This window comes from Microcaecilia unicolor, chromosome 4, assembly GCF_901765095.1.
Source record: "Microcaecilia unicolor chromosome 4, aMicUni1.1, whole genome shotgun sequence".
Classification (NCBI taxonomy): Eukaryota; Metazoa; Chordata; class Amphibia; order Gymnophiona; family Siphonopidae; genus Microcaecilia; species Microcaecilia unicolor.
This window is the reverse complement of record NC_044034.1, coordinates 288,322,425-288,346,237: the sequence shown is the minus strand read 5'-3', so window position 1 is coordinate 288,346,237 and position 23,813 is coordinate 288,322,425. Positions and strand designations below refer to the sequence as shown.

Below are 23,813 nucleotides of genomic sequence, written 5' to 3'. Positions count from 1 at the left end.
AAATGCTGAATTGAGGGAGGGAAGAGGAAGAAACATTGGGCCCAGGGGTGGTTGGGGAGGGGGAGAAAGAGACCCAAGGTGCTGAACTATGGGGGAGGGCAGGAGGGAAGAGAAATGGGACCAGGGGAAGGGGAGCAGAAGCTAGATGGTACTCGGGGGGGGGGGGGGATTCCTTTATGTATTAAAATATATTTTAAGGCTTCCGCCATTGTAAAAAGTTTGGGAATCGCTGGCCTACTTATATGGCTGCAGGAGCTGTGTGTACTCCAACTTCTTTCCATCTCTGTTTGTTTCAGGACCTGTCTTTGGAAGTAAAGATAACTTTGTGGGGCTTGGAGTATTTGTGGATACATATCCAAATGAAGAAAAGCAGCATGAGGTAAGGAGCTGACAGTCTGTGTGTCTGCAGTACAAGCTGTCATTAAAAAGCATTTAACTTCTAACTGGCAAGAGGTCATGCTTTCTGGTAGAATTTTGCTGTTAGGACATACAAATATGTAATAATGTCTTTGCATTTGCATTGTGTTGCAGAGAAGCACATTAAAATTTAAATTCAAAAATAGTTTTTGAGATGTGTCCTGGAGAGGAGGTGAGAGTGGTGTTGTTTCACCATGTCTCTTAGTAACTTGCCAAAAATTGAAATTTAAGGGGCTTTGAGAGCTCCATTCAGCTCTTTGATCCACATGGGATTACTGTGGCTCTTAGTCTGCATATCAGAGAAGTCTAGAAAAGTGCTTCAGAGGGGCTATATTGACCCTGTAATAAAGACTAGCTGGGAAGGTGAGAAAGGCTAGACAGAATGGATCCCTGTTGAGACCTAAGTGGAGATAAGTAATCAGAAATGTTGTTCACAATGTCTTTCCTATTATTTATTTGTAAAATGAGATAGATGCTGTATATGACAGCTTCTTGAAGAGAGCCGGATAGGTAGGAGTGGAGAAGAGGGCCATGCAGCATTACTTGATGAGAACCAGATGGAAGGGGGGAGAGAGACTATATATAATGACTTCCTGGTTAGACTCAGCTGGGAAGTAGTATGGTGGGAAACCATTGCTTTATGACTCCCTGATGAGAATTGGGAGGATTGCTTTTCTTACAATCATTCTTTAAATGGATTAAGAATATTCTTCATCTTTACCTGAGGAAGGTCAACTTTGTCCTGTACCTCTCAGCTTAGATCCGATGAGACAGCAGTGGCTAAGGAGGCAGCACCTTCAAATGTCACACTTCCCCCTTCTAATGCAGCATTTCTGAAGCTGGTCCTGGAGCGTATAACCAGGCTGGTTTTCAGCATGTTTAGAAAAAAGCTGGTGTGAAGGGGGGAACTAAGGGCTAGATGCACTAACCCCACGTAAAGAGCCCTTTCCTTACCGATCCCTTAGCGAATCGGTAAGGAAAGGGCATGCATGAAGGAAATGCATGCAAATGAGCTGCTTGCTGTTAGCACATTTGCACACGATTGCCTTCCTTCCAGTCGGCCAGCTGAGCATGCGCAGAGCAGCCAGTCATTATGCTGGCTGCTCTGCATGCCAAAGTCATCCTTCACAAAAAAAAGGACATCCCTGACGAGCACTGGACGTTTTCTGTATTAGCTGTCACCGATATCAGCTAAACGCGCTGTGATTGGCTGAGAGAGACCTGGAGGGAGGCCACTTCAAATAGTTTTGGACGTTCTCGCAGGTCCCGATCTTGGGGGGGGGGGGGGGGGGAGGGGGCGCAAGCTGAAAACAATCTTGGAGGGGACGAGGAGAATGTTGAGAGAACCGAGGAGAATGTTGAGAGAACCTCCATGGCTGTGGTCATTTCAGGCACGTAAAAAAACACGTCCCAGAAGGATGCCCATCACAAAAGCTGAAGGAAAACTTCCAGGTGCTGGTCAGGGACTCCAGATACACTAATAGGTAGAGTGGGTGGTGCAGGGGCTCTGGGGAGGCTTTAAATGCTTTTGCCTTTGATTTTGTAGGGATCTCCCTACTGTGACTGCAGAAAAATGCCTGGGGGGAAGGGGTCAGAGCTATTCTGCTTCAAGGAAATCAGCACATGAAAAGAAAACCAGACAGCAGTTTAGTGCTGAAACAAAATGTAACTTTTTTTTTTTTTGTGAAGGACATCCAATTGTTAGGAGATCCCTGACTAGCACTTGGATGTTTTTGTTTTTTTTTCCTTCCGATTCCCTCACAGCAGCCCCAACCAGAGGTGCAGACCTCCCGTTAGGTTTTCCACAGTAAGGGGATCAGAAAACGGTAGTGCATCGCATACACATTATAATACTAATTCCATGGCGTCCCCAGATCAATCCAGAGACTTGTGGGTTATGTCCCTCCACTAGCAGGTTAGATAGAGAGAACACCGAAGTTCGCCACAAGAGGGCATGTGCAGCCATCCCAACTTCAGTATTCTCTCTAGCTAGCAGGTGTAGAGACATACTGTGCAGCTCTGCAGTGATTTGGCTCTTATCCCGTTCTAAGTGTAACAATCATGACCTAACAATCTTCTGAAAACTACTGAAAACCAACTTGTTCAAAAAAGCATACCACAATGATCCATCTTAAATACTAGAAAACGAAACCTTACCAAAACTAGACAAAACGGAACTCTCTACACTTAACTGCTTCATCTGTTCAGCCACTAATGAACGTTTCGCATTACTCACTACCACTCTACTTCTCATGCAGGATATGAACTTTCTATATTTGATTATCTAACTTATTGTATAATCTACTCTATCATTTATGAACTTTAATCCAAACTACTTTATAATCTATCTTATCATTTATGAACCCTAATGCAATATCACTTTGTATTTCTCAACCAGGAAGCGGCGATCGCCACTCCGGCACCATGTAAGCCACATTGAGCCTGCAAATAGGTGGGAAAACATGGGGTACAAATGCAATAAATAAATAATTTGGGGTTGAGGTGCTTTCTTGCACATTGGGGCTACACCTGGTGGTGCCAGGTCCCTGCCCGTCTCCCCCCGTCAGTCTGTCAGCCTTTTGAAGGAATTGTCCTGCCTGTGATTCTCTCCTTCCTCTCTTGCAAAAAAAAAAAAAAGAAACACAAGGCAAAATCACTAACGGAGCAATCCAATTAGGTGGTAAGACAGCTTTCCTACTACAGACTCAGAGGTACGTGACAGAACTGCTGGGGAGTCTGGTTTTGGCGCGATGTCAGCCTCTGAAACCGTTAAGCGGTGCTTGCGATGCGGGGCACAGAAGATGGCGTCCAGGGCATGCGAGAGCTGTACCGAGGCCTTGGTCAAGCCCCAGTCAGATCAGCTGGAGCGTTCGGCAGGGGGGGGGAAGTGGCTGAGTCGGTCAATTCTCGCTTGGCAGGAAAGCCGTTGCTAGCTGCAGTGCGTGGGTCAGCCGCCGCCATTTTCTCCCTCCCCCCTCAGCCGCAAGCAAGCGCGGCGGCGGGAACGCAGCTCTCAGCTGGCTCTGTTACGGATCGCAGATCATCGGATTTTCTCCCCTCATGGACGTCGCATATGGCGGCGTTTTCCCCAGAGTTTGTGCTGCTTATGCACAAAGCCTGCTTAATGAAAGCAGGGGGGGGGGGGGGGATTCCATGGAAGCCTTTTTGGATCAGGGGCAGCGTGACTCTTTTCCTGACTTCTCCCATAGAGGCTCTAAACGGGCCTGATTGGAGTGTTTTAGCCTGGGAGCTGAGGGGTTGGGACAGTCGGACTCCGATGAAGCGCCGTTGTCAGGAGATTCCCTCCCGAAGGCCATAGAGGACGGAGAGCTGCCGGCGGGGGAAGGGGATGACCCTACCGCGGCCAGGCTTTTCCGTAAGGAGGAACTTCCGTCCTTTATCTTGAAGGCTATGGAGATACTAAACATTTCGGCCCCCGAACCCGCTTCTCAGTCAGGGTCTGCGCCCTGTATTATGTCGGGTACTAGGACTCCGTCTAGAGCCTTTCACATTCATGAGGCCATGCATGGGCTCATTAAGGCCCAATGGGATTCGCCGGAGGCCAGCCTGAGAGTGGCGCGGGCTATGGCCAAACTATGTCCTTTGAGGCAGGAGGATCTAGAGTCCTTGCGTTTGCCGGCAGTAGATTCTTTAATTACGGCGGTGACAAAGAAGACTACCTTGCCGGTAGAGGGAGGCACCGCCCTCCGAGACCCGCAGGACCGGAGACTTGAGGCCTCGGTGAAGGCGTCATTCGAGGTGGCGGCTTTGTTATTGCAGGCCTCGATTTGCGGGTCTTATGCGGCATGGGCTTGTCTTTCCTGGGTTCAGAAGGCGACATCGTCGGACGATCTCATAGAATCCCTTCCGGCATTGGAATCGGGATTGGCATATCTGGCGGATGTTCTGTATGACATTCTCAGGGCTTCAGCTAAGGAAGTTTCATTGGCCATTTCAGCGTGTCGATGGATTTGGCTGAAGCACTGGGCCGCAGATATGGCCTCTAAATCCCATTTGGCGAGGCTGCCTTTTAAGGGGCGCCTCCTCTTCGGAGAAGAACTGGCTCAGATTGTGAAGGAATTAGGTGATTCCAAGGATCACTTGCCAGAGGACAAGAGTAAGTCTCAGGCAAAGAGCTTCAGACCTCGCTTCAAGGAGGCCAAACGTTATAGGCCTAGCAGATCCGGGGGATTTTCTAAGCCTCGGTTTCAGCAGAGACAGCAGCCCTTTCGGCAGGATCGCTGCCAGTCTGTCTTGGCCTCACGCCCCCAGCAGGGTGGCAGAGGCACCCAATGATGGGGCCCTGGTCCATTCCTTCCCGGCCATAGGGGGACGGCTGTCTCAGTTCGGGAAGGCGTGGGCCGGGGTGACCGCAGACGAATGGGTCCTGGACATTATTCGGGACGGATATAAGTTGGAGTTCGCCCGTCCCCTTTCAGACAGTTTCCTAGAGTCTCCTTGCAAGTCGCCGCTAAAGAGAGCAGCGGTTCAGGAGACTCTGTCAGAATTATTGCGTCTAGAGGCAGTCGTGCCGGTGCCGTCGGCCGAAGTTGGCCAGGGTCGCTACTCTATTTACTTCGTTGTGCCAAAGAAGGATGGAAAATGTCGGCCCGTTCTAGATCTCAAAGCAGTCAACAGAGCCCTCAAAGTAAGGCACTTCAGGATGGAAACGTTGCACTCTGTCGTAGCGGCCGTGCAGCCGGGAGAGTTTCTCACAGCGCTTGATCTGAAGGAGGTGTACTTGCACATTCCCATTTGGCCGCCCCATCAGCGTTTTCTTCGTTTTGTGGTAATGGGACAGCATTTTCAGTTCAGAGCCATGCCATTCGGTTTGGCCACGGCACCCCGCACCTTCTCCAAGGTAATGGTGGTGGTGGCAGCCTTCTTGCGGGCAAAAGGAGTGCAGGTTCATCCGTATCTCGACGACTGGCTCATTTGGGTGCCGTCTCAGGAGGAATGTGCTCGGGCAACATAGTCGGTAATGAATGAGGTGGAGGAGTGGCCTAGTGGTTAGGGTGGTGGACTTTGGTCCTGGGGAACTGAGGAACTGAGTTCGATTCCCGGCACAGGCAGCTCCTTGTGACTCTGGGCAAGTCACTTAACCCTCCATTGCCTGCCGCATTGAGCCTGCCATGAGTGGGAAAGCGCGGGGTACAAATGTAACAAAACAAAAAAAAATCTTCTGCGTTCACTGGGCTGGGTGATCAACATTCACAAATGCCAGCTCGTCCCAACCCAGACTTTGGAATATCTGGGAGTCTGGTTCGACACCGCTCAGGGTTTGTGGAGCCCATTGGAAACCCGCCTACCAATCAATCTGCTGGAGTTGCGGGCTATTCGACTGGCGCTTCAAGCCTTCGAGGTCTTGGTACTGAACCACTCGGTATGAGTTCTTTGCGACAATGCGACAATGGTGTCTTATGTTAATCACCAGGGGGGCACTCGGAGCGCTCAGTTGTCAACGGAGGCTCTGGCCCTCTGCCGCTGGCGGAAACGCGTCTCTTATTATTGTCAGCGGTGCACATCACGGGAGTCCTGAATGTGCAGGCGGATTTCCTCAGCCAGAACCGGTTGGATGCGGGGGAGTGGGAACTCTCTCGAGTGGCGTTCGCCCGGAGTACGGATCATTGGGGGATGCCGGTAGTGGACCTGATGGCCCGTTCGTTCAATGCCAAAGTGCCTTGATTTTTCAGCAGAGGCAGGGAATTCGGGTCCGAAGGAATAGACACGTTATTGCAAAGGTGGCCGCAGTACCTGCTGTAGTCTTTCCTCCATGGCCCATGATCGGTCGGGTGGTCGGCAGGATCGCGCATCATCCGGGGGTAGTCATTTTGGTAGCTCCGGATTGGCCCAGGCGTCCTTGGTATGCGGACTTCATGCGTCTGATGATAGACGAACCGTTGCGTCTGTCGGATATTCCCGATCTTCTGGTACAGGGACCAGTGAGCATGCAGGATCCTCTTTCATTTGCGCTTACGGCTTGGCTATTGAGCGGTCACAGCTCAGGCGCAAGGGCTATCCTGAACCGGTGATTGGTACGATGCTACAGGCGCGTAAGAGGTCTATTTCTGCGGCGTACGCTAGGGTCTGGAGAACCTTTGTCTCTTGGTGCTCGTCGGCAGGCGTCTTTCTGGAATCGGCTCCTGTCGGGTCTATTTTGGCCTTCCTGCAGGAGAGGCTTGATAAGGCCCTGTCTTTAAGCTCTCTCAAGGTGCAGGTGGCAGCGTTGGCCTGTTTCCGAGGTCGCTGGGGTGGTCGCTCATTGGCTGCTCATCCAGATGTAGTTCGTTTTCTCCGGGGTGTTAGTCACGTTAGACCTCGGCTACCGGTGGTACCGGAATGGAATTTGAACCTTGTCCTGAGGGCGTTTCCGCAGGCCCCATTCGAGCCCTTGAGTAAGACGTCTTTGAAGGATCTCACGTTGAAGATGGTGTTTTTGGTGGCCATGGCTTCGGCAAGACGGGTTTCCGAGCTGCACTGTCGTGCAGGGATCCTTTTCTCCGTTTTTCGGAGGCTGGGATCTTGGTCTGTACGGTTCCATCTTTTCTGCGAAGGTGATTTCTCGTTTTCACCTGAATCAGGAAGTACATTTACCAACCTTCAAGCGGGAAGATTACCCGGAGGATTTTCGTCACTTGCGGTGTTTGGATGTCAAAAGGGCTCTTATTGCATACTTAGAGGTTACTAATTCCTTCCGGAAGTCAGATCATCTCTTTGTTCTGTTTGTGGGACACAAAAAGGGACAGATGGCTTCTAAGGCTATGATCGCTCGGTGGCTACGGCAAGCGATTGGCTTGGCGTATATTTCCATGGGGAAATCGATTCCTCTTCAGATTTGCGCGCATTCGACTAGAGCTCAGGCCACATCCATTGCGGAGTAGCGGCTGGTACCGTTGAACGAGATTTGTAGAGTGGCTACTTGGGCGTCGGTACACACATTTGCTAGACATTACCGACTGGATGTCGCGGCGCGTCGGGATGCGTTTTTCGGCGCTTCGGTGTTGTCTTCATGGAGAATGCGGTCCCACCCTTCTTGAGGACTGCTTTGGTACATCCCACAAGTCTCTGGATTGATCTGGGGACGCTATGGAAGGTAAAATTATGTCTTACCTGATAATTTTCTTTCCATTAGTCCCATCAGATCAATCCAGAGGCCCTTCCTGGGGTTCACTTTAGCTGATTCTGTATGATGTATATATTGAAGACTTTGATGTGGTTACTGTTGTTATGTTCACGTTCTTCTTGTAGTCTGCGAGTTGGGTTAAAGCAGTTATTATTGAACAGTTGTTACTGTAAGCAGCCGCAAGGGTTTCTTCTGCAGCTCGTTTGCTCTGTTCAAGAGGCAGGAGAGTGACCTATGGTTCCAAGGATTTCTTACTGCTTTGGTATTGTATACTGAAGTTGGGATGGCTGCACATACCCTCTTGTGAGGAACTTCGGTGTTCTCTCTATCTAACCTGCTAGTGTAGGGACATAACCCACAAGTCTCTGGATTGATCTGATGGGACTAATGGAAAGAAAATTATCATGTAAGACATAATTTTACCTTTGCTCTTTTGCATTCTGTTTTCATTAACTGCTACCGTGACAGGGAAATGGCTCGGAGAACACTTTTGTGCATGTCCCGGTTCACTACTTGCGCGTTAAACTGGCTAGAACCAGTTTAAAAACCACGTTGCTGGTGCGTTGTTTAGTGCATCTAGCCCTTAGAGAATCTCTAAATCCTGGTCTTCACGGTCCTTCGGTCTGTCCCAGTATAGAAATGCTTATGTTTAAGTTTGTGTGTGTGTGTGTGTGTGTGGGGGGGGGGGTTCTGTTAGCTGATTATTGAAATTATGCATTAAGAAATGTAATTTTGTAGCTTTTTGTGTGTAGTTACAGAGCATATACAAGGATTTTAAAGGGATATTTTATATTAGTGTTTCTTATTGAATATTATAGTAGTTTTGAGCACACTGTTTTCACTGTTGGCAAAACATGCCTTTATAAGAACACACACAACAGCAAAATGATTGTGCAGAACACAAGGCAGGCAGCTTGCCTGTTAGGGATTGTGGATCTTCAAGATGATCAAGACTTTGATGTAATTTTTAGCTGAGATTATAAATTGTTAGCAGTAACGCCTGCTTCCCAGTGCTAACTCATGAAGGGCTATTTTTTTTAAAAGGATGTGCTTCTCTATGGAGTGCTTTGTAAACAGTACCCTCAGTAATTATGAACCAGGAATGTCAGATGCTGACAGGAGATGAAGGCCTTTGAAGGCCTAGTGCTGAGTTCTCATATTGTTGCTTGAGGTTAATACTAAGCTCCACGCTGTGTGTGTGTGTTGCTTTTTTTTCTTTTTGCCTTTTCTTTCTTTGCACAAATGCCTCTGGATGCCAGCCTCAGAAGAAGAGATACACCCCTGGGATGCAGGTACTAGCTAGCATGTCATGGCATGCCTTCATCTTTCCTAGACACACTCCACCTTTCATTCAACATTGGTTTCTTATGTTCTTTTTTTTTTTAAGTGTTTAAACATTTTTATTGATAAACGCAACAAAACATAAGCCATTTGTGCCATCAAGTACAAAATTGTAACAAACACACAAGAAACCCAATAATGACTGGTCAAAATATATCATTTTACAATAAATTCATTAAGTATCATTAGTATTAGCTAACGTTTATTTATTTATTAGGATTTAGGGTTTATTATATCTCTGGTATTTGAATTCCAGTGCTGTTAAATATGTATATTTTTGATGCTGTTTCACGGTAGTTCTGTTATTATGTTTCAATTTACTGTTTTCAAGTTTACCTCATTTATTGCATTTAGTTTATTTTTTGTTATTTTACTGTTATGCTTTAAACAAAATTGTAAGTTTTATGTTAAACTATATTTGCTGTACACCATCTTGGGTGAATCTCTTCATAAAGATGGTTAATAAATCCCAATAAATAAATAAGTCAATACACCTTCAATCATTTACCCTTCCCCCTCCTATCTACTTACAACCCAGATACTACACTCCCCTCAACCCCTGTGCCCTTCCTATATCTGTTACAGCATATCATACCAAAGACTTGTTAACACACCCAGCTTTGGCTCTTATAGTCCCATGTTTACAATAGGGAGATTTCAAAATAGTATTCCCCTGTTCCATCCCCTCACTCCCCCCTTCCCTTCAGACTTCTAAAGAGTATAATTTATATGAATAACAGGCTATACTGATGAAATTCACTTATATGTTCTTATGGTCTCTTCCAACAGACCATCATGTAAGGTTGACAACTTTTTGGCAAGACCAATATTGGTAGGGCTTTGATAGTATCTCAGCTTCACGATGCTGCTCGGTCCTGGGTTAGAGTTAATGGAGGGAAGGCTATAATGTCATCTCTCTATATATTCTGGAAAAGAGGGGGAATCTTTCCTTGTATGTTTTGAAGTGAATATTTGAGCAGGTACCAAAGAAAATGAACACAAGGAAAATAGTTAAATCTGTTTAATCCATTATTCTTTAATTTGATGCCTAGGTGCACTGAAATCCTATTTACCAATTTCTTAGTGGTGAGTGAACTGCCATATCTAAAATATCCAGTAGAGGCTGACTGAAACCATTGGTTTTGGTTTCGTCAGAAAGCAGCCAAAATACGGCTGACAATGAATACCAAATATGAATAATGTGCATTGAACTTTATCATAAATAATTAACACTATAAACAGATTCTTTAATAACATAAGTAAAAGAAGCAACATGAAATCAAAGATGGTGTTTATTTCAGTAGGATTTAGCACAGTAGAACCCTAAATGATTGGTATTTGAATTTAAATTACTATTTGGCTGAATACAAATTATGTGTTTGAGGCACTATTCGGTGCCGAATCAAATACGAATATTCGGTACAGCCCTAAAGTCATCCTCAACAGCTCACATCCAAAATGTATGAAACAAAGAAGGTTTACCTTGTCCAAGCACTCTGGATGATTTGTAGCTCCAGCATTTGGCTTTTGCTCCTTTTGGATGTTCAAAAAGCCCTGGGATACCTCAGAGTCCCGAAATCCTCAGAAAAACTCAATGAAGAACTTCGGGCCCCCTCCAGAGTGTTATTTGTGGGCAGTTGTCTTGTGATTTTAGCAGAAGTAGGCCTGAATAGCCTCAGATCAGTGAGTTTGAAGTGATTCAGCAAAGGTATGCCTTGGATCTGGTTTCCTGAGTGCCCAATGCCTTCTTTTTTTTTTTTTTTAATTGAATCCTCCTGTGCTTTAGATGCCAAAAGAAGGGTAGTACGGTACGCAGGCTGAATTCAGCCAGGGCTAATATTCCATCTATTATGTAGTTCCCAAAGCAGGAGGTTGCTTTTCCAAACAGTTCTGGATTTGAAGATAGTCTATGCCTCAGAGTTCTATTCTTCCACATGGAAACTTTGTGATCAATGATGGCTGCAGTTTTTCAAGGGGAGTTCCTGTCCTCCTTGGATCTATCTGATGCATATCTCTCTACATCCTGATCCACAAGGAGTATCAGATGTTCCTACCACCACAAACCGTAGGGAGGTGCTTCCAGTTCCAGGCTCTTTCCTTTCGACTAGCCACAGTACCAAAATCCTTCTCCAAGGTGGTGGTGGTGGCTGAACTTCAAAAGGAAGTGGCTGATCAGGACGAAGTCAGAGGCAGAATGTCAGCAGTCAATGGTGCGAATGATAGTAATGCTGAAGTCCTTAGGGATGTGAGCTATGGGAAGTTGAGCCTGTTCCAATCCATACATTATTAGCCCGCTGAGATCTTGGTATCCTGGTTTCCTGGGAAGAAGTTCAGAGGGGTGATCTCAAAAGAATTAAAAAAAAAAAAAAAGGAGGGAGTTGCATTTGGTTTGGTTGCTATTGTTTTACAATATTTAGGTTTGGGCAGTCGACTACAGGCTGGCCAGTTCTACTGCACCTCTGTCTCCACCTACTGGTAGGACCAGAAATATTTTGGTGATTCATCAGTTGGAACGTTTGAAACACCTGTCACATGATGTGCGACAGTGATAGAATTGTTTGAATCTGGACTTCTGATTCAGCTGTGAATAATTTGAAGCTGGGAACAGAGTGTTTTTTTTTTTTTTTGATGAAGCTACAAGTGAAATCTTTAATTTATGCCACATGGTTCTTGCACAGAAGGACTTTGGAATGACTTATTATAAAGGTTAAATGTTTAACCTAAGTGTGCAAAAGACGGAAGGATTTATACTACAACTGATTTAATCAATCTGATAAAGAGAACAACATCGGACATTATTTGTTTGGTATTTTTGGAGTTGTATTTTCTGTATATTTTTTAATTGGTATTTATTGTATTTATTGTTTGCAAAAAGTTGAATGATAAAATATGCAAATTGAATAGTTGAACAAAGTATATGTGAAGTTTATTATTGATAAGGAGGTAAAAAAATGGTAGTCAATTTAGTAGAATATGTGAAATTGATTTGGCTAATTATTGTAGATATACCCCTGTATTTTTGTAGTAGGACACCTACTGGTAGGGAGATATAATCCACTTGTCTAGCAAATTTCCAGGAGCAGAAATTAATGGTACGTTTTGTAATAACTGTCATCCTGGTAGCAAACCCTCAGGGGAATGGTAGGCTCCCTTCGGCAGTCCAAAAACAAAGTCCTTCCAGACGACACAGTTTTAGTTCAAAGCAGTTTATTTCCCCTCCTCCACAAATTTCAGTTCAAAGGGGTTAAGGTCTCATTCAGTTTCAAAACAAAGCAAAAAAGGAAAAACCCTCCCTTTAAATTCGAGTTCTCCCAAGTCCAACCGCCTGGGTTTCAGTTTTAAGTCTTTCCACTTGGGTGGTTACAGAATGGCAGAACACCTCCCACAACACAGCTACTTGACTCCTGTGACCACCCACTGCCTTCAGTCCCTGCAACTGTGCCCCAGAGTACAATTACAGTCCATGTCAACCGGTTCCTCCAAACCTGGTGTGCTGGGCCCTCCAGACTCTCCTTCCTCCAAGCACTCTTATTAACTCTGCTTCTCTGCTAGGCTGTTGGTTAGAGACCTCCTCCCCCTCTCATGTGGAAGGAATCTTGTACTGATTTCTGACCCAAGGGAATTGAGCTTTGTTATCACGGCTCCCCCTTCTGGCCCTCGTCTGCCATAGCAGCTGCTTTTTCCAGTCCTTTTCCCCCTCCCTTCCACGTGGTGTCCCTACCAGGTTTTGGGACCTACCCCCCCCCCCCCCCCCCCGATTCCTTCTCTCAGGGCCTTGTGGGGAATGTAGTCTGGCCCCATACCTCCTCCTGACCTGCTTAGACCCTCCAACCTTCTTACAGTTTAAATTTTGCTATATAGAATGCAGCCTGGGGTGGCTTAAGTTTTCATTTAACTTGTCAGTTTTGACTGTGTTGTAACCCTTTCCTTTACTACTGGAATGATTTCCACATATGTCTGTGCCTTATCAGTGTACTTCCTTTTAGCTCCTCTCTCAAGTTCCTCTTCTCTCATGATTATGAATAGCATTACATTTTGAACTGTTTGTGTTTCAATGTACTGTATTGTATAATACCACCACATTCATATTCATGTTTATACAGCATTTCTGTAGATATGCGTGTAGGAGGGATTAGATATTTGAGAATAGGCATAAGGATATAGATCCAGTCATTGCTAGGACTGGGAGGCTCGGGGGAGGAGGGCACAGGCATATGGAGCCTTTTGCCTCGAACGCTGGAGGGCTTGGGTGGATGGGCACAGGGTCACAGAACCTGTTGCCTCTAGGTCTGACAGTTCAAAGAGAGCAGCCATAGGGATGCAGAGTTTCATCTGTAGATCTCTTCTTTGTCTATACATCTCAGTAACAATACTGACAAGCTATATATAAAAAAGCAGATACTGGGATATAAGGGACCTTTACACAGTCTTTCCTCCTAGTTTATAGTTGAGGCATTTGTAAAAGTGCATAGTATCAAAGCAACAATTAGAAATAAATAATGCTAGCTATTAGGACAGGTTGGAAGACTCACTGTTTTTCTTTGAACTCAAAGAGCTAGGTTTTAAAACTGATAAATTTTAAACAATTCATCACCAGTTCAAAAGATAATACAAAATATATGACCTATTGGCAGGGATGGGCAACCACAGTCATCAAGATTTCCACAATCAATATGCATGAGATTGATTTGCATGTATTGGTTCAATTGTATGCAAATAGATCTCATACATATTCATACATTCCTTGAAAACCTGACTGGCTTGTAGCCCTCGAGGATTGTGCTTGCCCACCCATGATGTAGACAATATTACCCTCACAATTCAGAGATGACTTTCTTTTAATATGTAAGCATCCAAAATTTAATACATGCATAGAATCAAAACTTCAGTTATTATAACTTTAAAATTACCACCACCACCTCTTTTTTTTTTTCCTTCAGGCCATAACTTATTTGGTCAATTTTTCTAAAGTTTATTTGGAACTTCAGCATTTAAAACAAGTGCAACTGACTGTTTGTACTTATTATTATTATTTGTTACATTTGTATCCCACATTTTCCCACCTATTTGTAGGCTCAATGTGGCTTACATAGTACCGGAGAGGCGTTTGCAGACCCCGGTGTAAACAAATACAAAGTGATATTGTGGTAAACTAAAGTTCATGTGGCACAGCCACATTAGGGAATCGTACAACGAAAGAGTTGTGTTATGTCCATTACATACTTTAGTTTTGTTGTGTTGCAGAGATCAGGCATTTATGTTGGATTGGTAGGGTATGCCTTTTTAAACAGGTTAGTTTTAGGATTTTTAGCCTTCTAAAGTTATGCATATAAGTTTATAACCAGCATAAATTTAGTATTTAGCCTGATTTTGTAAAAGGTAGGCTTAAACATCTGTTCAGATGCAGAACCTCTCAATGATCAGATTTTATATGTATCTAGTGTTTTCAAACTGGAGTGGTTTTGTAGTACATAGATGTGTGCATAGCTTTACAGTTAGTGTCTCCTGAAAATTCATCCCATTGCCTGCTTATATCACAAAGGCGCCTTGTAAGGTCTTACTCTTTATAATATGTTTTCCACCCATCAAAAGGAAGGATGGGGTTGGAGGGATACTGTTTTTCTTTGAACTCAAAGAGCTAGGACTTAACAGCTATCTTTTGATAATTTGGACTTATCTGCCAGGCCGGAAAGGTCTAAAGAGGAATTGGTGCTACCCTGATTGTTCATTTCATTTCATTTTGGAGTTGCATCATAACTAGGTCCCTAAGTTTTTGTTGTTATAATCAAAGCAACGAATAAAATGTTGTATGCATCTGTACTGTCATGTGACTTGTCATGTTGCTAGGTCTTCTCAAAAGAAAAAAAGAAAGCTGATGCACTAAGCAGTGACACTTATGCGGGTTACTGGTTGTTTTAGTGTGAAGGTTTGCTGCATGATCAAATGAAGCACATGGCAAAGGCTATTTTGTCTAAACGTTTGCACAAGTTACCATAGCTGGGAACTTCATATGTTCTGGCTGTGCCACTGCATATAAAATTACACGTCTTGTACCTCTTCACAAGCAGCAATATTCTCTATGGATCACATAGCCCCAGTGACAGCTCATCCTCTGGTGACCAAATCCTGGTCCCCACCCTTCCATGGCTCTAAAATTTTTCCCCAAGTAGCTAATGCTTCCATGGCTATTGCTTGCTCTTCTCCTTTATCCAGACAAACGCCACCAGTCCTCCAGACTGAACTTGCATTTGATACTCTTGGCTTTTCTTGTATGCCCTCTTTGGAACCTCTCTGTATGTACTGCATTCGGATCTCGCCCCAGCTGTGCAACTTTTGTTTAATTTCCCTTTGGTTAAATTTTGGCTGTTGGCCAACATTTAGCCTAGGCCAATTACATGTAGAGCTGATTTGTTTTTATGTTAATATACTTCTTCTTTTGAATTGTTTTTGATTCTTGCATTTTCTGTCATAAGGTAGTTCTATATGAATGTTTAAATATTAATAAAGAGTGAATCAAGAAGTGACTCAGAGCCTGCGTGATTAGAACTTATAATGATTGGTTTTCAGTGTACAAATTTGGCATCTCTTCTATAATTCAGTGCTGCTTTTCTTGCTGTCTACATTGAGTCTCTCTTGATCATGTAGTTAGCATTGGTAATGCAAACATAACCTCTGAAACCTGTCATTCTTCCACAGCGAATCTTTCCATATATTTCAGCCATGGTGAATAATGGCTCGCTGGCATATGACCATAGCAGGGATGGCAGGCCCACAGAGCTTGGAGGCTGCACTGCCATGGTGCGAAATCTTGACCATGATACTTTCTTGGTGATACGCTATGTGAAACGCAGACTTACTGTGAGTATGTGCTGCCATATCTTTTTGATGTACACTCACAAATCCCTCGCCTTTGTTGCTGCCTCACCTGGAAAAAAAACGCTGTAAAGTTCATGTTTTATCAAGTTTGGTGATGGGGAATCCTCCTGCAGTCAGGAAATAGTCACACAGCAGTGCTGAGCCTGCAGTAGCTTGAGCTTTCTTACAGCAGTGCTTCTGTGGTGCCAGGCAGGTCTACTACATTGCCAAGTAAAAATGTCTTCTGTTTTTTGCAGTATTTTTCCCTGTATATAGTCTGCTTATACACTTTTTTTTTTTTTTTAAATACTATATACCCTCCCCCCCCCCATTGTAATTCAGATTATGATCGACATTGATGGGAAGCAGGAGTGGAGAGACTGCCTTGATTTTCCTGGAGTCCATCTGCCAAGAGGCTACTTCTTTGGGACCTCATCAGTGACTGGTGACCTGTCAGGTATTGTGAGGAAGCACTACCAACTTATCTATATATCTCAAACCCTTATATGAGAAGCTTTATATATAGTCTTGAATGGTTCTGATCACTTCTCCCCATATGCATATTTGAGAGGTAAATATACCTGTGTGTGTGTACATCGCTGGTGATACATGCATCAGACTGAGTGGTCAGGAAGTGTCTTAAAGGCCTCATCATGTGTTCCCTTGAAGCAGAAGTGTCCTGAAATTGCAGCTAGATGATTCTGTTTCTGCAAATAGATATCCATATCATCCTTGCAAGTCAAGCCTATACCATTGTCCTTGGCAGCTGAAGATGCTGCCTTTACATTTTTGACTCTTATAGACTAGCCCTTAGATGATAGCTAGAAAGTCATTGAGTATAACATCTGTTAAGTAGTTTGCCCTTCTTATCTCCCAGATAACCATGATATAATCTCTCTGAAACTGTACCAGCTGACGGTGGAACGGACACCTTCTGAGAAGTTAGCAGAGAAAGAGGTCTTCATTCCCACTGTAGACAACATGAAACTGCCAGGAGGTAAAGACCCAGGACCTAGGAAGTTTGGGGGGGGGGGGAGGAGTATGGGCTATTTTGAGATTAGCATTATCTCCTGAGGAAATAAAGCTAAGAGAAGACCTTGCCTGCTAAGAGGGTGAATGAGTTTGTGTTGAGGGCTAGTGAGTGCATATATCGTGGGTGGTCCTTTTTGCTGAGGGAAGTGGGAGCAGTGTGAATCATGGGTGGTGACTGACTTATTTATTAGGATTTACTTACCGCCTTTTTGAAGGAATTCACTCAAGGTAGTAATAAGTGAACCATAAGCAATAGACAATTACAGCAGTAAAAATATTCAAATAACAATACAAAGTATGGTATAGTATCCTACATTACAATGTCAACACAATGTGCAATAAAACATTTCCCCCCACTTTCTGTTCACTAAGCCGCGCTAGCGCCGACACAGCCCATTCACTTTATATAGGCTTTGTCGGCATTGCTGCGTGGCTTAGTAAAGAGTGGGGTGTAATAGACAGCATAGGGTGTAAGCAAAGGTACAACATTCAGCTAGATAAGATAGGGTAACAGGAGTTAGAAAATAAGTGGACTAATTGAATAAAGTTGCACATGAAGTCAGAAAGGTGCTTGAGTATTAGGTAGGAGTGGATAAACATGCCCTGCTGTAGTGTGTGCAGCTGCTGTCGCTCCTTGTGTGTGTGTGAATATATGACTAGCAAGTTAGTTCTTCCTTTAAAGGCCTGGGTGAAAAGCCAAGCTTTCACCTGCTTTCTGAAGTAGAGATAGTCTTGTGTTATACTGGGGAGGAGAGGACACTGTTTTCCCTAGGAAGGAGGCATGGCATGTCCTGGAATGTGACTTGCACTTGTGGGAGTGGGTGTATGCCTCTTAGGTGGTAGTATATTCTGATGACGAGATAGCCAGTGCAGTGTGTATCCTGGACCTTGGCATACACTGATGCCAGGGGTGCTACACATCTCCATGATGTGCATTTTGGGCCATGGTTTGTGCTGGGTTATTTTGCACATTCTAGGTTGTGGATTATGTTGGGGATTATTGCATGTTTTTTATTGGGGGAAGGGGGAACAGGCTTATTCTTGGAATTCAGGAAATTATGCCAATATGGGTTGTGAAAAGAAAAAGAAATGATTATAAAGTATAAAAAAGATGGTTGGTGATCAAGGCATCCACCCAAGTTGTCTGAAAAGTCAAAGAAGTCTACCCTGGAGCTCAAAATTCATTTTATCAATATAGCAAGCAATATATGTACCCATAATAACCTGCATTCTGGACCTTCATCTTGAAAAAGGTAAAACATGATTTTATGTCTATACAGCAGCTATAAACAGCAGTTGTTGAACATCTATTTGAGACCAGTTTCATTGTAGGAATTCACCTGATGTCCCCCTAGGTCAGCCATTCCCAACCCAGTCCTCCGGGCACACCTCATCCCAATAGGTTTTTAGGATGTCCATAATGAATATTCATGAGTTAGATTTGCATGCAGTTGAAGCAATATATGCAAAATTTATCTCATGATTATTATCCTGAAAACCCGATGGGTGACCTGGATTGGTTCAAATACTGTTTGGAGAAAAGCCCTCAGAAACCAGGGACACTAGGCCTCTGGTTTTTAACACTGTTATTAAGCAGTTATTAAACACTTGTTATATTGATAAATGCTTAATAACAGTGTTTAAAACCAGAGGCCTAGTGTATTTGAGCTACTTTGAACGTTTTGAGCTTGAGCACTTTTTTGCATATATTAGTTTACCATATTTTGCTCGAGCATTAACTGCAATTCTCACTAGTAAGTGACCTGGATTGGTCACTGTTGGAAACAGGATTCTGGGCTTGATGGACCTTCAGTCTGTCCCCAGTGTGGCAACAGTTATGTACTTTATATGTACTAGGTGTGCCCCAAGGACTATGTTAGGAATGGGTGCCCTAGGTGCATGTACAGAGAACATAATATAGAAATCATTTCTTTTGTTTTGTCAGTCTAATTGTCAGTCTTCAGTTATGTATTTAAATATTGTCTTCCATTTGATTTCTGCAGTCTACAGTAAATATTGTGTAGCATTTCTAGATGTTTTAGCTAAAGGTGGAAATGTACCTTAGTAAAAGGACTTCTTAGACTTACAAAGTTCTATAGGATATTATATGGAATTTAAGTGCTTTGAAAATACACCTCAATGTCATTGATTGAAATATCCATATTTTCCCCCTGACTTCCTAGTGGTCTGAGACTTACCTGCTTTAGTCCTTTTTGATTGTTTTCTCTCCTTGATCATTCTAAAATTAAAATGACAAGCTAGATTCTAATTTAGTACACCACTTGACTTCACATGATTGCACATGTGTATCTGTGTTATCCTTCTGAATGAAGTGGATTTCCATAGTGAAGAATTACAGTAAAGAGCTATTACAGGAGAGTAACTCATTGATGTGAGTTTGTGGAAATGCACAAAATTATCATTTAATAAAAGCATAATCTAAATTGAGCCAGGTCTAGTAACCTTGAATGACCGATTGTTTCACACACACTCTTTGTGACTTTTTTTTTTTATTAAGGCTGGGTGGTGGTATTTGAACCCTGGGCAGGGGTAGAGTGGGGGTGGGGGTGGGGGTCTTCTTTGCTGATGTGCATCCTTGCCTCTTACAGAAGTCACAGTATGTCATAGGTTGCTGAATGTTTGAGGGTTCATACTTGTTATCTGGTTTTCAAATGAATAAACTATAAATAAAAAAATAAATTAAACCAGGTCTGGCATTGTACCTGGTATTAAGGGGTTACCATAGCACTGAATAAGGTTCTATTGGGCTTTGTGCTTCCGTTCTCTTGGGGCCTCATGCTGCTTAGTTTCTATGGCATTAGTGATGTAAATGTAACCAGTGGGATTTCTGTCTCAAGTTACTGTGGATATATGTAAACAGCACAAAGAGAGTACTTACACAGACTACAGGTTGACAGTTGGATTATTTGTATGTTTCACAATTTATGTTGCATATACATGCATGTGTTAAATTATATATTTACATCTTTGCATTGTAATTGGGTGGATGCCAGTGAATGGTACAATGAAACTGGTCTGTGTCAAGAGATCCAAATAATGGTATTTTAGAGCCATCACAAGGTATGTGTTCATTATATTTACCTTTATGAACGTCTAGACTGATAGGATCCAAAAATATTGGTTGCTATGGATGATGTATTAATACATTTTATATATTGCTTTGTTTATCAAGTTACAATTGTTTTCTTTCTTTCCTTTTTTTTTTTTTTTGAAATAATACTTTTACTGTGTTCTTGCTTGTTCTCAGGAGAGTGGGTGGAAAAGAGCTATTTTGTAGAGTTGATTGTAGAAATATAGCCCGATTGTTGTATTTGACCTCTACTCTTTTCTGTTACTGTGCTGTGCAGTAGAGACACCATCAGAGCCCATGAGTGGCTTTGCCCTCTTCCTGATCATTTTCTTCTCGCTGGTGGGCATCGTATTTGCTGGAGTTATTGGCGCCATCCTCTACAACAAGTGGCAGGAGAAAACTAGGAAACACTTCTACTGAGAGGAATCCAAGCTTCCTTTGATTGCATCACTGTGTATTGGTCATAGGCCATACCTGGACACTTCACTGTCATATGACTACTGTTTCTGCCCTATGGAACTAGCGTCAAGCTCACTGGAGGAGTGTAAGAGGTTGCTGGGTTTATGCTCTGGGAGCAAGAAGACAATGCGCCTCTTTATGATCTGATTGCTGGTGATATTAACCTGGAAGAGGAGAGGACTGTATGATGGGGATGCTAGAGAAAAGGGGTATCTCTCAACAGAATTCTCATGGTTGTTGGAGTGTGCACGGGAACCTAGACTTCTGGTATATGAGCCACTGGGAGAATACCCTCTTTTTAAATGGAAACAGAAATCATTAATATAAGAGAGGTTGGGGAAGGGAACTTATATTTTTCATGAATTTTGGGGGGGAGGCTGAGATTTTGCTAGTAGTATTCATCTTGGAAGCTGATATATCAGCATGCAGTGTAAGTCTGCATGATAATTCTGATCACTCAATGGACAAGTCCTGCACACAAGAGCTTTCAGTGTGTCTTTGTTATCATTATTAAGCAGCTTTCCTTTCTCATCAATTGGGGTTAAAAATACTTAAATATCCCATACTGTTCATTGTTGTTTTATAATACAGTAGTTATCTCTCCCCTACAGTTTTGTATTTAAAAATACTCCCATTCTGACTTTTATACCTGGATCCATAAGTAGCCTCCCTTAATTATCATTCTATCATTGTTGGGAATTCATGAGTCCTTAGCCATACCCAGGGCTCTATAAACATCTGTACCTGTTCATCAGTGTTCCATAACTCAACCTTTTATCCATAACCATCCCTTCCTTACCATACAGAGCTAGGGATATATAAAACAGCCTTCCCTGCCTATCACTATGAATATGTGCCCAAAATGGGATGAAATGAGTGATTCTCTTAAGATAAAATGGTGATTGAGAAACAGGGCTGTGGTCCTATTGGCCATCTGGCCTTCCCTCCCCCTCCCCCCACACCCTCTCCAGCTGCCAGCTTAGAAGGGACATATCAGTTTTCTCAGAGAACCTGAAAACAATATGACCTCTTGTTCTATACTTGAAACAGAGCTTGTAGAGAGGGTTTGTTATCCCATGGTTGGAATTTTAGACAGCCTTGGATAAGGGTGTGAAATCATTGAAGAAGGGAAGGAGAACTGAATTGCTGTTTAGTAATGATAAAAGAGAGGGAATGCTTTGAGCAAAGGAGGTGAGGGGTAAAATTGCTGTGAAGGGATGTTGGCAGTAGATGGGATTGGTATGTTGAATTACTATGGAGAGATGGGATAGGGTTGTATGTTGAATTGATGTGGGTAGGGGTGAGAGGATGGTTTGATCTTAAAGTACAGAGAATATTTTCAGGTTCTGTATACACTGCTGTAAGCACAAAGCTGATTCTGTGAAATTGTTTAACACTGGAGTCCGGTTTTTAACCACCAGCTGCTAAGTTTATGTATCAAGATGTTTTTATTCTTGTCCTTTTGCCTCTCTGATGTAGGTTTGTGTGTACCTATACATGTGTTGCTCTTTTCCACTCAGGGACAGCCCTGAATTGTAGGGCCATTTGAGCAAACTGCAGCATGTAGAGACCTGTTTCTGCATCTCTGCCAACCCTCCGTGACTTCAGTTCCAGCATATGATAATCTTCATTGCTTTTATTCACAGCGGCATTCCTGCTTACCACATTTGTTTAGTATAAAAGTGGGCTAAACTAAAAGGTTCCATAATACATGCTACAACTTTTTTAGGAGAGCAAATAAAAGGAAGTGGCTGGAAAGGATAAAACAAAGATTGCCTAAAAGAACAGGGAAGAATATCTGGTAAAGCTAAGAGAAGCAGGGAAGATGGGAATCAGAGATACAAGAGGTAGAAAGATAGCTAAGACCATAGAGCATGAGTCTTGGGACATTTTTCTTGCCACGTCAGTGAAAGGAGGAAGTGCAGAGATGCGATTGTTAAGCATGAGCAGAAAAAGAGAAATCTGTGGAACAACAGAAAAAAAGGGCAATGTTAAAAAGAGGGGGCGTGCAGATGGAACCACCTACTTCAGTGTTCACTAAGTAAGACGTGGAAAAGAACCGTAGCTCATAGGGAACTGATAGTTAATGGTAATGGGGTATATTTATTAAGTCCCATCCATAATATGACTTCAAAGTCCGTTACAATATATGATTTTTTTAAAAATCATATAAAGCATACTATAAATATGTAATTTATAGTCAACATTAAGACTCCTAACACATCCCTGCTCCCACACACTTGCTGAAGAAGCAGATCTTAAATTGGTTCTTAAAATCAGGAAGTCTGATTTCTGCAGGCAATTCGTTTCACGCTAAAGGTCTTGCTGCAGAAAACATTCAAGAATGATTAGGAACTACATGAGCCATTGCTGAGAACCTTAAATTAAGTTCAGAAATCAGATACCTAACCAAGTTGAACTGTTCCTAATTTATGGATACTCCTCCAAAATAAACACAGTAAATGAAATTGCTTACCTGTAATGTAGGTTCACTGTGGGTCAGCAGGATTAATCATGCCCCATTACCCTAAATGCTGTTCTTTCCCTCTGGCCTATACCATTCTTTTTACAGATTTGTAAATGCTGAAGAAGATAGCAGTGTGAGTCGCCAGAATGAGGTCCGTTTTTTTATAGAAATTTCAGAGAGCAGCAGTTTCTAAATGTTTTGAAACAAATGTGATTAAAAGTGGAAACAGAGGAATGCTGGTTCATTCTGTTTTGTAATATCTACTGAGCAATTTCTGGCAGGAAGTAGTGGTGGGATTAAAAGCGAATGGTCAGAGTGATACCTCTAAACATAAAGTTCTTCACTAAAAAAATTGATTCATTAGAGAACCTCACAGTCTAAGAAATGGGGCTATTATTATACCCTTAGTCCTGGAGGCTATCCTTAAATGCTGGATGAAGGGATAGCACTGAGGAAACAAGAACCAAACCAGTGGACCCTGTTGTTGGCAAGCACATCAGCAAAGGTGCCATGTTAGGATGAAATCCTGCAGGGTAGCCCATAACAAGGGATCTGGAATCTAAGTCTGTCCAGTGTGTTCTGATGACAGTATGAGGGGAAAAATATTGCCCAATTATTTACATGGGTAAAGGTGGAGAGATATACCAGTTTATTTAGGGAGCATACTAATGGTCCAGTATGCAGTCCTCGGAATGATACCAAATCCATATGTATTGCTGATTATATCCTGCTTGACCATGGAGAAAATTGAATACAAAAGCTTACAGGTCACCAGCGTAGTCGATACGTTCTCTAACAGGTGCTTACTGCCAGATTTTGTACTAACTGTAATGATTTCAAAATCTGGCCTGAAGGATGGAATGAAAATTGTCAAAAATCATTAACAGCAACTTTAACCTGTAACACAGTCAAAAGAATACATTCTTTAACCCCTTTACCTGGGGTTAAAAATTCAACACATAATTAGTATTAATCCCTAAGTATATAACATCTGAGCAAACCTGACTTTTCTACCTTTCCATGAGAAT

At 43.0% G+C, this 23,813-nt stretch overlaps 1 protein-coding gene across 1 annotated transcript in view; it reads left to right on the top strand.

Annotated features, from left to right (window-relative positions):
• Positions 1 to 23,024, top strand: part of LOC115469222 (VIP36-like protein) — a 48,618-nt gene extending 25,594 nt beyond the window's left edge. Inside the window, exons 4-8 of the mRNA XM_030201652.1 lie at positions 297 to 379; positions 15,578 to 15,739; positions 16,079 to 16,193; positions 16,614 to 16,733; positions 20,137 to 23,024. Of these exons, the coding sequence (XP_030057512.1) occupies positions 297 to 379; positions 15,578 to 15,739; positions 16,079 to 16,193; positions 16,614 to 16,733; positions 20,137 to 20,279 (623 nt within the window). The 3' untranslated portion in view covers positions 20,280 to 23,024. The remainder of the gene's footprint in view (positions 1 to 296; positions 380 to 15,577; positions 15,740 to 16,078; positions 16,194 to 16,613; positions 16,734 to 20,136) is intronic.
• The last annotated feature ends 789 nt before the right edge of the window (positions 23,025 to 23,813 follow it).